The 13,527-nt window shown below is 63.9% G+C and overlaps 3 protein-coding genes and 1 pseudogene across 3 annotated transcripts in view; 3 read left to right on the forward strand and 1 right to left on the reverse strand.

Moving 5' to 3' along the window:
• ACA1_182420 overlaps positions 1-568 on the reverse strand; it is a 2,380-nt pseudogene extending 1,812 nt beyond the window's left edge.
• Positions 569-1,166: 598 nt separating this feature from the next.
• On the forward strand, positions 1,167-5,661 carry ACA1_182530 (Pumiliofamily RNA binding repeat domain containing protein; the record flags this gene model as incomplete). The annotated part of the gene is made up of 11 exons (XM_004345834.1): positions 1,167-1,242; positions 1,322-1,390; positions 1,560-1,813; positions 1,988-2,303; positions 2,460-2,839; positions 2,941-3,681; positions 3,778-4,071; positions 4,267-4,692; positions 4,848-5,135; positions 5,257-5,429; positions 5,559-5,661. 11 exons carry the CDS (start codon positions 1,167-1,169, stop codon positions 5,659-5,661), a joined length of 3,120 nt encoding a protein of 1,039 aa, XP_004345884.1.
• A 588-nt stretch (positions 5,662-6,249) lies between these two features.
• On the forward strand, positions 6,250-12,563 carry ACA1_182540 (CNH domain containing protein; the record flags this gene model as incomplete). The annotated part of the gene is given in 24 exon segments (XM_004345835.1): positions 6,250-6,276; positions 6,288-6,351; positions 6,509-6,700; positions 6,860-6,965; positions 7,116-7,266; positions 7,446-7,587; positions 7,754-7,966; positions 8,129-8,196; positions 8,356-8,445; positions 8,637-8,699; positions 8,803-8,923; positions 9,056-9,134; positions 9,331-9,370; positions 9,458-9,523; positions 9,786-9,962; positions 10,098-10,168; positions 10,256-10,412; positions 10,559-10,657; positions 10,787-10,865; positions 10,982-11,019; positions 11,253-11,369; positions 11,634-11,936; positions 12,067-12,126; positions 12,291-12,563. The coding sequence occupies 24 exon segments, from the start codon at positions 6,250-6,252 to the stop codon at positions 12,561-12,563; spliced, it is 2,796 nt and encodes a 931-aa protein (XP_004345885.1).
• Positions 12,564-13,299: 736 nt separating this feature from the next.
• ACA1_182550 (glycosyltransferase, group 1 domain containing protein) overlaps positions 13,300-13,527 on the forward strand; it is a gene marked incomplete at both ends in the record, with an annotated part of 5,638 nt that continues 5,410 nt past the window's right edge. The window contains one exon of the mRNA XM_004345836.1: positions 13,300-13,377. Within this exon, the coding sequence (XP_004345886.1) occupies positions 13,300-13,377 (78 nt within the window). The remainder of the gene's footprint in view (positions 13,378-13,527) is intronic.

A 13,527-nucleotide genomic window follows, 5' to 3' on the forward strand; every position in this document is an offset into this window, starting at 1 on the left:
GTGCAGAGGAGGAGCTCTTCTGGTGCTGCTGCTGCCAGGAGGGGAGGAGCACGGCGTGCGGGTGGTGCGAGTGTGCGGGCTCGTGGCCGGTCGCGCCCTGCGAAGCCACGTGGGACAGGAGCAGGGCCTGGGCCGTCAAGCTCACCGTGGCCAGCGCCAGCAGGGCCGCCCGCCGCCGACCGGGCACCACCCACCACCACTCGAGCGTGGCCTGCAGCGTGCCCACCGGACCACCGCCCTCCCCGCCGCCGCCGCCGCTAGTGCTGGTGCTGCCGGTGGCGAGCAGGTCGTGCGCCCAGGCCCGCGTGCGCTGCTGCAGGTGGCCGGCGGCGGCCAGCGCCCATCGCCAGAGGGTCCAGCACGAGGCGAGCAACCAGCGCGCCCAACGTCGCCAGCTGCTGCCGGCTGGCGGGAGGAGGCCTCCTCCCACCTGTGTCGCGGCCCACCACCACCTTCGCGCCCCTGCACTAGGGGGCCGAGGTGTCGAGCTGCCAGCGCCGCTGCTGCTGGCGTCGGCCCGTCCTCCTGCTGCTGCTGCTCCCGCCACCTCCTCGTCGTCCACGTCCATGCGGGGGTGTACTGCTTTTGTTGTTGTTGTTGTGCTGCACAAAGTGGTCGTTTTCGTTTCAGCCGCGTGTGGTTGTTGTTGCACCTCGCGGTGGCGTGTGTGTGGCCTGTGAATTCCTCGCATGCTTGACCTTTTAATTCGTAAGGTGGCGGTAGCGCTGGCGGCCCAGCTACTCCGCGTCGCGCACGGCAGGAGAAGACAAGGGGCCGGGTTTTGTTGTGCCCTCGCTGCTCCAGTTTCTTTCCTTCTCTTGTCGGCTCAGTGTCTGGACAGACAGGGTCGCACGTTACGGGCTCTCCCAGCGGCACACCCCCCTTCTTCTATCGCCCCCCTCCTCGTACGTCTCACCCTACACCCCCGCACCCACCGTCGCTGCTGGTTCCTCTTCCTCGTCTTTAGATTCTTTTCATTTTCGGATCTGACGGGTGATCAGGGATGGCCGCGCCATTTATTCGATTTATTTCACTAATTTGCTCACCCCCGGGTTCCGCGTTCCGCTGCACGGTGTTCCTGCTCGGGCCCCATGCGTGCTCGTTCGACGTGAAATAGACGCACTTGGCGCCTGAGGGTCTGGTGGCGAAACCGGAGGAAGGAAAGGATGAAAGAGAACCACCTCATTCCCAACTTCCTGAGCGAGTTCATCGATGACGCCGAGGACCACGATCCTTTGGCCGGTACTGCCCTTGCGCGCATCTCCGCTTTCCTGAGGATTGGCCTGCATCAAAGGGCTGCCACTTACTCTGTTGTCCCCAGAGGCAAAAGCTGAGCTGGCCAGCATGAGATCCAGCTCCGCTCCCCCCATCCTGCCCGATGGCAATTCAGGTGCGACCTCCTACTCCACCCCTGTGGGATCTCACTCTATTATAGTAGTCCAATCCCTTTTCAAATTGGCGTAGCGATTTTGTAGCGCGAGATCATCGCCAAAATCCATTTTTCCGTCTTGGGGCGGTGCATGCACAATTCTCATGAGAAGGGGATTGGGGGTGTGCAGCGGCGGTCTTTCAAAGCCACCAGTTTATGGCCACTCCGGCGGAGCTCGACAACATCAGCCCCGACGACCCGCGCCTGAGTCCGGGCTACTACGCGTACTACTACTCCCAGCGACGCCTCGACCCGCGCCTGCCGCCTCCCCTGGTGCTGCCCTGGTCCGGCTACGGCCACTACGACGACGACGACTCCAACGGCAACCTGCACGGCGCCGACGGCGGTTTCCCCCTGGAGCCCACCGAAGAGGACCTCTCCAAGGTAGGCGCCTTCTGCTCTCACGCTAGCGTCTCTGTGCCAGGCGAGGGGACCCTCCAGAGGCCGCGGAACCCACAAACACCGCGCACCGCCACCACACGGGTCCATCCGATCTAACGCCCTCCACTCCACTCCACTCCACTCTCGCTCGTTGTCCGGTGGTGCCGCACCACACAGTTGATGGAAGGAGGCGCATACATACCGCACGGGAGAGCGGGGATCGTGGCGCCCCTTGCGCAGCCCCAGGCCGCCCGCAATCCGCGCGCCGCTGCCGTCCTTTCCAGCTTCGGCGGAGGACAGCATCATCATCAGCAGCAGCAGCACGGCGTGGCCGTTCCGCCTGGCGGAGCGCAACCCGACTGGGGCGGCGTGGGCGCCAGCGAGGACAATCCCTGGCCCCTGGCCGCCGAGTCCTACCGCCCCAAGTCCCCCTCCGGACCCATTGGGCCGCCCCAGCGCGCCCGCTCCCCCGTCTCCGCGAAGCCCTCTCTTGGTAGGCCCTAACCCCCCCCCTCCTCTCTATCCTCTATCCTCCCCCCCTCTTTTCGTCTCTTCTCTCTTCGCTTCGCTCTCCAAAGCTGGCTGCCTCGCGCAAAGCACGCGTGGAATGCTCACGCGCGCCTCCGCCTCCCCCTCTCTCCACACGCAGTGGAGATGATCCAGCAGGACTTTCCGCGCACGCCCTCACCGGTTTACCAGAAGCCTGTGAGCCGCCCGACTAAGGCAGAGGCCGCCGCTGCTGCCGCGGCCCACGCGCATGCTCAGGCGCACGCGCATGCGCAGGCCCAGGCCCACGCACAGGTCCAGGCGCAGGCGCGTGAGCTGGCGCTCGACCAATTCCAGCAGCAGCAGCAGCAGCAGCAGCACCACCAGCAGCAACAGCGCGTCCGTCAACAGCAGGTTGCGGCCGCGCAAGCCGCCGCTGCCGCCGCAGCACAGGGCCAGCCCAGCCCCATGTATTACCCGGAGCCCATCGATCAGCAGCTCCACTCCCGCATGCACGGCCTCTCGCTCAACGATTCGGCGCAGGTACACCACCTCGCCACGCTCCGCTACTCGCCTGCAACCACTCACGAGCTCGTTCCACTCCCCTTACCGCGACACATGACACGACCAACGACACACGGCAGAACGGTGCGGCGGCGCGTTACGCCTCGTCTGAACGGCTGGAGAGGGAGAAGCGTGCGGTGGCGGCCGGGTATGCCTACCCTGACGAGTTCGGAGGCGTCAACCTCAACGTCGCGGCGGCAGCGGGCATGTCGCGCGTGGCGCCCCACGGCCAGCAGGGCCGCAAGGGCAACCCCGCCGCCTCTGCTTCTGCCTACGGCGGCGGAGCAGGCGGCCCCTACGCTGCGTTCCAGCAGGGCGCCGGCAACAATGCCGCCGCCGCCGCGGGGTTGGCGTCAGCCGCGCAGATGTATGCGGCCGCTGCCGCAGCTGCGGCGGCCTCCCAGGCAGCCGGGCAGTACGGGCAGGTGCCCCTCAACCCGACGGCCTACGCTATGGCCTCCCTGGCCTACGGCAACGGCGTCGACAGCGCCGCCGTCTCGCAGATGCACGGCGCCCGCGGCCCGCTCAAGACCGGGGCTCAGGGCGGATCCTTTGGCGCCGGGCTGGGCGGCGCCCGCATGTCCGGCGTGGGCCTGCCGCCCGAGTACGCCTCGGCCTACCCGGCCTCCCTCCTCTGGGACGCCGACGAACGGTCGGCGGCGCACCTGCCCCACCATGCCGGCGCCCACCCGCACCACCTCGCTGCCCTCAACAACCCGGCCGGCGCCCCCGTCGTGTCCCCCGCCGCCATGGCGCGCGCGCCTGCCGGGGCTGGTCCCTCCAAGAACGCCGCGGCCATGGGCATGGGCTTCATGGGCCAGGTAGACACGACACGACACCACACGACACCCTTCCTCTACCTCCACCCACTCACCCACCCATCTACCCACTCACCCGTCGGTTGTGGGGGCACGCAGGCCGGTGGGCGTTCGCTGTCGGAGGAGCGGATGCTGGTGCACCCGTCGGTGTCGCACGGAGTTGGGGTGAGCGTGACCGATGCGCAGGCCAGCGGCCAGGGCGCTGCCGCCTTCCGAGGTCGCGGCGCAGGGGCTCCCGCGGGCTTCGCGGGACACAAGAGCGGCGGCGGACCCGCTGCCGCCAACAAGGGCACCGCTCGCGCTGGCGTGGAGGAGGCGGCCCCCTCCGCCGTGGGTCGCTCGTCCCTCCTCGAGGAATTCCGCAACAACAAGAACCGCAAGTTCACCCTCCAGGTACACCCCCCCGCCCTCCTCCCCTGGTACCTCCCAGTCCAACGACGATGTGCTGCACGGGGAGGGCTGGATGATGTTGCGTCGTCTTCTTACGACCTTACCTTTTTATATATATATATATATATATATATATATATTGCGTGTTGTTGCATGTTGCGTGTGTGCGTTTATGTTTATAAATGTCGGTGGTGGCAGGACATCATCGGGCACATCGTGGAGTTCAGCGGAGACCAGCACGGCTCGCGTTTCATCCAGCAGCAGCTGGAGGAGGCCTCGCCCGCGGAGAAGCAGATGGTGTTCAAGGAGATCCTCCCGTCGGCGCTGCGGTTGATGACGGACGTGTTCGGGAACTACGTGATCCAGAAGTTCTTCGAGCACGGCACCCCGGAGCAGATCAAGATCCTCGGGGACGAGCTGATCGGCAACGTGCTCGCGCTCTCGATGCAGATGTACGGGTGCCGCGTGATACAGAAGGCGCTCGAGGTCATCTCCGTGGAGCAGCAGGAGAAGGTCGTCAAGGAGCTCGAGGGCAACATCATGAAGTGCGTCAAGGACCAGAACGGCAACCACGTCATCCAGAAGTGCATCGAGAAGGTCCCCTCGCCCCTCATCCAGTTCATCGTCGAGACCTTCTACGGCCAGGCACGCACTTCCCCCCCCTACCCCCTCCCACCGCATACCACCACCAGCCAAGCAAGGCTCAAACTCTACGAGAGCCCACCTTGCTAATGGTCGTGGTGGTGGTGGCTGGTGGTGGCTGGTGGCTTCTGGAGCAGGTGTACCATCTGGCGACGCACCCGTACGGGTGTCGGGTGATCCAGCGCATCCTGGAGTACTGCACGGAGGAGCAGACGACGCCCATCCTGGACGAGCTGCTGCGGTGCACGATCTCGCTGGTGCAGGACCAGTACGGCAACTACGTCATCCAGCACGTGCTCGAGCACGGCAAGCCGCAGGACAAGGCCCCCATCCTCCACAAGCTCCGCGGCCAGCTCCTCCAGCTCTCCCAACACAAGTTCGCCTCCAACGTGGTCGAGAAGTGCATCCAATGCGCCTTCGGACCCGTACGCCCCCCCCCCCAACCGTGCGCGTGGCGGCGCGTTTTCTCCGCGTTTCGAACATGAGGAGGTGGCTGACCCCTTTCCCCCGCCTCTCCCCTTATTATTGCGCCGCCGCCGCCGCCAGTACGGCGACGAGAGTGATCGCCAGATGGTGATTGAAGAAATTTTGCAACTGCGGAACGACGGGGCGACCCCTCTGCAGATCATGATGAAGGACCAGTACGCCAACTACGTCATCCAGAAGCTGCTCGACGTCGTCAACGAGAACCAGCGGGATCAGCTCATCACCAAGATCAGGTACCATATCGATGATTGCCCCCTTCCTGCTTTTTGGTCATCTTCTTCTGACGACACCCTCACCCCCACCCCCACCCCCACCCCAATCCCTCCTCTCGCACATGATGATTGCAATCATCATCGGTGCAGGCCGCACGTGCCCGCGCTGAAGAAGTACACCTACGGGAAGCACATCATCAACCGCCTGGAGAAGATGGGCTCGCCCCCGCCCAAGTCGCGCAACGAGCAGTGATCCATCCGTCCATCACCCCTCCCCCCTCCATCTACTCTCTTCCCTCTCGCCCTCCTTATTGTCCCATTATCATTTTATTCCTCCTCCTCCTCCTCCTCCTCCCTCCATCTCCTCCTCTACTTCTCCCCTCTTCTTCGCCTTTCCCCTCTCTCCCTCTCTCTCCCTCCCGGTTCTCGAGCGCCCGGGACGAGACGGCGGAGGGGCGAGAGCGACGAAGGGCGACTATCGACCCTCCCATACAACCACCACTACCACTACCACCCAACCTACCTACCTACTACTACATTACTACGCGATGTGGACTGTAAAACTGTTTGTTTGTATATGTTGTAGGATTGAATGTACAATGTATATCTGTGCGTTGCGTTGCTCACCACACGAGAAGGCCTCCACCCCAATTTCTTTTTTTTTCTTTTGGCATTTTGTCTTTGAGAAATTTTGCTTTGTTTCTTTTTCTTATTCACACCTCACTAGCCCGCTGCACATCCACGTAGACCCTCACAAAAAACTCTATGCTGCCGCAGCCGCACGCGTGGGGCGGAGAGGTAGGGCCGACTGCTGCTGCTGGTGGTGGTGGTACTTCCCACAATGGCCATCATCATGATGCCAGCAGAGGTGGCGTGCAGGCGTTCGGGCTGCGCCTGGCCGTGCCGCACCTCCCGCATCGCCCCACCGCCGTAGACTCCTGGGGTACGTGAATGCAAGCCTCCCCCAAAGTACTGCTTCGCGTGTGGGGGCCGAGTGCGCTGCTGGTTGCTGCTGCTTCTGCTGGATGTTGGTGGCTGGGGTGCGGGCGGGCTTCCGCTGACGTGTGTATGATGTGTGTGGTGGCGTGGCGCGCGGGCAGAGGACTTTGTGTTTGTGGGCACGGGCGAGGGCGCCGTGGTGGTCTACCGGGTGGTGGTATCGCAGGCGCGCGACGGGTCCGACGAGGCCCCCATCGCCCGCATGGACCGCCGCGTGCCGCTGCGCCGCGGGAAGCGGCCCGTCGAGCAGCTCGCCGTCCTCGCCCACCTCCACCACGTGCTCGCCCTCCAGGGTACGCTCGTGTTGCACCCCACCACCAGCCACTGCCATCCGCCGCCGCCGCCGCCACCCGCCGCCACCAGGAGCAGCAGCCCAATGCTGGCTACCCTCCCCAGCACTCCCCGTGCGTGGTGGCTGGCTGACGGTAGGCGGTTGGCGGTGATGAGAGCAGATGGGCAGGTCGAGGTCCTCGAGCTCGACACGCTGGAGAGGGCCTCTACGTTGCCCGGCCTCAAGGGCGCCAGCCTCTTTGCCGTCGAGCGCGACCCCCACCTCACGTAACCCCCCCCCCACACGCACACGCACCACCGCACACACACCACCGCACACGGCCGCCTGCCATATCCATACCGCGTGGGCCAATGGCGTGACCATCCTTTCCTGGCGTGGCGATGCACGTGGGTGCGTGGGTGCGTGCGCGTGTGCAGAAAACCGCGTGTTTGCGTGGGGCTGAAGAAGAAGGTGCTGCTGTACAAGCACGAAAGCGCCGGCACCTTCCAGGCCATCAAGGAGTTCAACTTACCCGACCTCATCCTCGCCCTAGAGTGGTGGAAGCCTGTCGCCGCCGCCCGTGGCGATGTACGCCTGTTGGCCGAACTACGCACGCACGCACGCACGCACGCACGCACTGTCGTGGGTTGGCTGGTGGTGGGTGGTGACTGATGGTGGGTCTGGGCGGTGGTTCGACGTTGGCCTGAACACCACGAATGTAACCGGTTTTTTGTGCGGGTGGGCGTGCATCGTGCATCGACGTGCAGGAGCGGATCGTGGCGGGCCATGCGCACAGCTACTCGCTGCTCGATCCCCGCACGGGGGCCGTCACGACGCTCCCCATCCCCCTCGAGCGGTCCCTCCCCATCATCAAGCCCTGCCGCGACCTCCTCCTCCTCTCCGCCGACAGTGCGCCGCACCTCCACCTCCACCCACACTCCCCACAGTCAAGGGGCTGCTGTGCTCGTTGTTGTTAAGTGCTCATCCACCTGTGGCGTCGTGTGTGTCGTGATGTGTGTGTCGTGTGTGTGTGTGTCGTGTGTGTGTGTCGTGTGGTTGGCTGGGGCGGCGGTAGATTTTGGGTTCCTGGTGAATCAAGTCGGCACTCCGCTGGCGACGCAGATCGAGTGGGACACGCCGCCGCTGGCCGTGGGCTACCGCTACCCGTTCGTGGTCGGGGTGCAGAACACGTCCATCGAGGTCCACAACGTGTACAACCAGGGCCTCGTCCAGACCATACCCTTGCCCTCGCACGTGACCCGCAAGCTCACCCTCGTCTCGGACAACGGTAACGCAGCGTTCCTTCCCTCCCAGCGCCCTCCCTCCTCCTCCCCCCCCCATATTGGTGCCTGGCCAGTGTGCCGGGGAGCCCCCCTCCCCCCAAATCCCAGCTGGTGGGCTGATGTATGGATGGAGCGTTGACCTCGTTCGGTGATGGTGGGTGACACAGGGCGGCATCTGATCGTGGCAGGGGGTGGCACCATTTACTGCCTGGTGCCGACGCCCGTCGAGGAGCAGGTACGCACGACGAGCCGCAAGCGCGCCGCTCTCCATTGATCGGCTCCGGCAAGCGGGCCTGGGGTCTGGCGTAGCGGCACTTGTGTGGTTGGTTGTGTGTCGCGCGTTCGCCCGAGCACGGCGCAATGCTGACGTGTGCCGCGCGTGCGCGGGGCATAGGTCAAACAACTGCTGCAGGAGCTGCGCGTACAGGAGGCCGCCGACCTCCTCGCCGAATCTCTCAAGGACGACCGCGAGGGCAAGGCGGCGGTACGTTAACGCTACCCCCCCCCAATTCCATTCCATTCCCGCACGTCTTCTTTATACCAATATCCTCTCCATTTCGTTCCGCTCCCCCGAATTGCCATCGCTCGTGCGCGCGCACATGTCCTCTCTCACTCTCTTGGTGGCTGGTGGTGGTGGCTGGTGGTGGTGGCTTGCGTGCTTGCGCGCGAGAGCAGAAGCTCTCGGCGTTCCGGCAGGAGGCCGGCATGGTCTACTTTGTCAACCTCAAATTCAAGGAGGTACCCCTCTCCTCCCAATCCGATCCTCGCCGCCGCCACCGCGTCGGCCTTCGGCGCTGACGGGGCGTCGCGCGGCCGGTGGTGGTGGTGGTGGTGGTGGCAGGCCTTCGCGCAATTCGACAAGTCGGACATGGACCCGCGGGAGCTCATCTCCTTCTTTCCCGCCATTGCGCCCGTCCACTCCACCTACACGCCCCTCAACGCCTTCAACGCCCACCTCATCGGTGCCGCATGCCCCCTCTGGCCCCTCGTCTCTTGCGGGTGTGTGCGGTGTTTTGCGGGGTGTGGAGCCCTCCCGCTCACTCGCCGCCCATTCTCTGCCCCCCCCCCCAATCCCCTCCCCTCCTCCCGTCCAGTGCAAAGCAAGCTGCCGGGCGAGAGCAACGAAAAGGCCCGCGCCGATGTCCTGCACGACGCCCACGAGCAGCTCATGAAGTACATTTCCCCCCCCCCCTCCCGGCCACCGCCACCCCTATTCCCTTGCCCCCCGCCCCTCCGCCACGGTGTTTGTTTTTGTGCTGCTGCGGTTTGGGGCAGAGCGAAGGGCTCATCATCCATCCGTTTCTTTGCCTCCCTTCCTCCCCATCCACTCTTTCCTGGTGGCTGGTGCGTGGTGCGTGGCTGGCTGCAGGTACCTGGAGGCGCGCCGGAGAGAATGGATGCGGGTGGACGTACGTGCTGCTCCCTGCTCGCGACCGCGCGCGGTTGTGGGTGAGTGTGGGCCTCTCTTCTCATGGCACCACGCGCGTCCGCCACAGGAGTCGAAGCGACGAGGGAAGCAGGCACTCGAGTTCTCCGCTGCCCTGGACACGGCCCTCATCAAGGTAGCCCTCCCTCATGTCCGTGCTCCAGAGGCATGTGAAGTCGTGTGTGTGTCGTGTGTCTTGTGTGTGTCGTGCCGTGCGATGGATGTCGTGTGTGTGTCGTGTGTGTGTGTCGTGTGTGTGTGTGTGTGTGTGTGTGTGTGTGTGTGTGTGTGTGTGTGTGTGTGTGTGTGTGTGTGTGTCGTGTGTGTGTGTCGTGTGTGTCGTGTGTGATACTCAAAAGCTCCAATGGACGTGCGCGCATTCTCTCTGCCACCCGTAGCTGCTGGCGATCTACAAGCCGGAGGCCATGGAGCCGCTGCTGGCTGGTGGGGCCACCTACAACACCAACGAACTCGTCCAACATCTCACCGAACAGAAGGCAACCCTTGCTCTCCACCACACCCCAACTACTGCACCTTTCCCTGCTATACATGTGACCACCCACCGGCCCACGAGGGTGACTGACTGGTGTGTGTGTGTGTGTGTGTGTGTGTGTGTGTGTGTGTGTGTGTGTGTGTGTGTGTGTGTGTGTGTGCCGTGTGTGTGTGTCGTGTGTCGTGTGTCGTGTGCATGTGCGTGTGTGACTGCGCAGCGATGGAGGGCGCTGGGCCACATCTACCGGCACGCGCAAAGCTACGCCAAGGCACTAGACACGTGGAAAAGGTAGACGCTGGTTTTATGCCCCCCCCCCAAGCCGTAGGACGGGGGAGAGATATTTGCGTTGCTACCAACCGATCCGATCCAAAACAGGCTGGGGAGTGAAGAGGCAGCGCTGGATGGGGGCGGTGGCAGAGACAGCGATGGAGTCGAGGAGAGCGTCAACTTGCTGGCACAGCTGAGCGACACCCGCCTGGTGTTCACCTACGCCGAGCGGCTCTTCCGAAGCAGCCCCGACCGCGCCGTTCGGGTATGACCCAGCACCCCTTGCCATTGGGCGGGAGGGCATCTCCACCGCACCCACCCATCCATCCACGCATGTGCACGCAAGCTAACCTTTCCGCGGTAAACCACCAAAAAAAAAAAAAGGTATTTGTGGGCGGAAAGCGGGCGCAGGAGCTGGACCCGGAGCAAGTCCTGGAGTTCCTCGGCCCATTCGGTAGCCAAGGCGTGCAGACCTACCTCGAGTTCCTCGTCCACGACCTTAAGTCGGAGGTACGCACGCACCTCCTCGCGGCCTACTCTTGGCGCTGCATTCCCCCCCTAACTTGTGTTCGCTTTCCCTTCCCTCGTCCTTTTTTGGGTGGCGGCTCACCAACGGTCGACGACGCCCGGCCACCGCAGGCCGAAAGCCACCACACCCGCCTCGCCCTTCTCTATGCGCAGAGCGTTCGTGAACTGGTCCCCGCCACCCCTTCCCCGAGTGCGTCCCTCGCTCCTCCAACCTACGGTGCTGTTTTTTTAAATCATATTCCTCTTCTCTCTCCTCATAAATCATGCTATTTTTTTTGACGCACGCACACCTCTATTCTCCAGCAGGCTTCAAACCCGGCCACGAACCAGGACTGCTTGGCAAGGTGCGGCGCCTCGCACGCCACACACACGAGACACACGAGACACGGCACACGCACACACGCACACACACACACACACACACACACACACACACGAGACACGTGATACGAGACACGAGACACACGACACATACACAGCGTGCACACCAGCTTCCTCGCGTTATTGGCACTGTTAGGTGATTGCTGCTGGTTGGTGTGTGCGTGCGTGTCGTGTGTGGCGTGTGGCGTGTGTGTAGGTGAGGAGCAAGCTACTGGCTTTTCTCGACTCCTCCGACGCCTACAGCGTGCCGGCCCTGGTCAGCTTCCTGCGAGACACTCCCCTCCACGCCGAGCTCCTCGTCGTATACGCCAAGGTGCCCGTCTGGCCCTCTCCTTCCCCGACCTCCCTACAGTTTGCGGGCGCGCTCCGTAATTGGTGAACAGTTCATCATCCTCAGACTTGATTGCCTTGATGGATGATGGATGATGATGGATGATGATGGATGATGGATGATGGATGATGATGAGGCAACCGCGCCTACGAGTGCTAACGCTCTGCTTGGCCTCCTCGTGCCGTGTGGGGCACACCACCCCACACCACCCCACCACACAACACACAGGGCGGGATGCACACGCAGGCGCTGGATCTGTTGGTGAACACGCTGGGCGACTACGATCAAGCCGAGGCCTACTGCGCAGAGCAGGCCCGGCGCGCCCGCTACGCCGCCCCGCACCATCTTGCTGCGCTCTCCCACAGCGGTGGCCAGGAGGACGAAGCCCCGGGTGGCGGCGGTGGCGAGGAGGAGGGCGCCCACCTCCTCATCCGCCTGCTGCAGATCTACCTCACCCACTCTCCCTCCGCCTCCGCCGCCTCTCCGTCTCTTCCCGCCCCCGCCCTCCGCCTGCTCAACACCTACCCGACCCTCCTGCACCCCTCGCGCGTATGCCGACCACCCCCGCCCCCCTTCGCCTGCCGCCTGCGTGGGCTTGGCTTGGCGCAACGCTGACGACGACGACGACGACGTGGCTGGTGTCGTGTCGTGTCGTGTCGTGTCGTGTGTCGTCCTGCAGGTACTGCCGCTCCTGCCCAAGGAAATCCCGCTGGCCAGCCTCAGCGACTATCTCGCGCGGGTACCCGACCACACCACCCCCTCTTGACGTCTCTCCAGCCCGGACCAACTCAACAATGCGCTCCTCTTGCTCTGTCCTTCAACTTATACACGTGTTCTCCACGCGTGTCGTGTGTGTCGTGTGTGTGTGTGTGTGTGTGTGTGTGTGTGTCGTGTGTTGTGTAGGCGGTGGAGGGCAACGTGGGGGAGCTGCGGGAGGGGCAGGTGGCGACGAATCTGCTCAAGTACCACCACCTGCAGGCATCGGCGCAGCTGCTCAAGAAGAGGGCCGGCGGGCTGCTCGTGGAGCGGGAGACGCGGTGCCAGGCGTGTGGGAAGCGCATCGGGGACCAGGTCTTCGCCTTCTTCGCCGACCCGCACCACCCCCTCGGCCAGGCCCTCCTCCACCTCAAGTGCCTCCAGGCGAGCCCCTACCACCAGCAGCACCAGCAGCCTTGACACGAACCATCAGGAGAGTAACTTGGCCGACAAAAAAAAAAAAAAGAAGCCACGGTAAAAGCTGACGGTTGTTTTTTTATTGTTTTTTATTTTTATTATTGTTACAAAAAACAGCATGCGTCAGCGAGGGGCCGCCTCTCAGCTGCAACCAGCCGGCGGCTTGCTGCTCCCCCTGCTGCTACTACTGGTGGTGGGGTTGCATGCTGGCCGGGCCTTTTCAGCTTCGGCACCAGCCGCTCCGTCCCCTGAGGTCCCCCCCCCAATCTCAACTCCAGCACATCCGGGCTATTTATTTATATATTTATTTCCCTGCCTGTTTCAATCAAATAACGTGCACACGCAGATCCACCTGCGCGCAGGTGCACGCCTGGTCGACGAAGTGGACCTTGGGGTCGGCCGCGCGGGTGGTGGTGCAGATGGTGGGGTGAGCGACAGTCTTGGGCCGAGAATGGAGGGCCACACACGAAGCACTCTCAGGCGGGTCAGCACTGCCGCCCTCGATGGGGAGCAGCGCACTCCTCCTCCTCCTGCTGCTGCTGCTGCTGCTGGCGGGAGCGATTCACCGTCGCTGGCGGCGGTGGCGGCGGTGGCGGCGGCGGCTGATGCAAAGGAAGGGGAGGAGGAGGTCGTCGGGGGCGTGAAGGCCGAATACTACCGCGACGACGAGGAGGAGAAGGCAGCGGAGGAGCGCGAAGCAGGAGCAGGAGCAGCTGCTGCTGCTGCAGGAGCCCCCATGATGTCCGCCAGCCTCCGCGACGCCGCCGCCGCCGGGGCGGATGAGGACCCGAGCTACGACCCGAGCTACGAGCAGCGCGTGGCCGAACAGAAGCTCGAGCAGTCCGACCCTCTGCTCAAGGCTCTCCGGGAGGCCAGCGCCAAGCAGCAGCAGCAGCAGCAGCAGCAGCAGCAGCAGGCAGCTGCCCCCACCACGCCCACCACCACCAAGGCCACGTCCTTGGCGGCG

This window comes from Acanthamoeba castellanii, assembly GCF_000313135.1.
Source record: "Acanthamoeba castellanii str. Neff unplaced genomic scaffold scf7180000084745, whole genome shotgun sequence".
Classification (NCBI taxonomy): domain Eukaryota; phylum Discosea; order Longamoebia; family Acanthamoebidae; genus Acanthamoeba; species Acanthamoeba castellanii.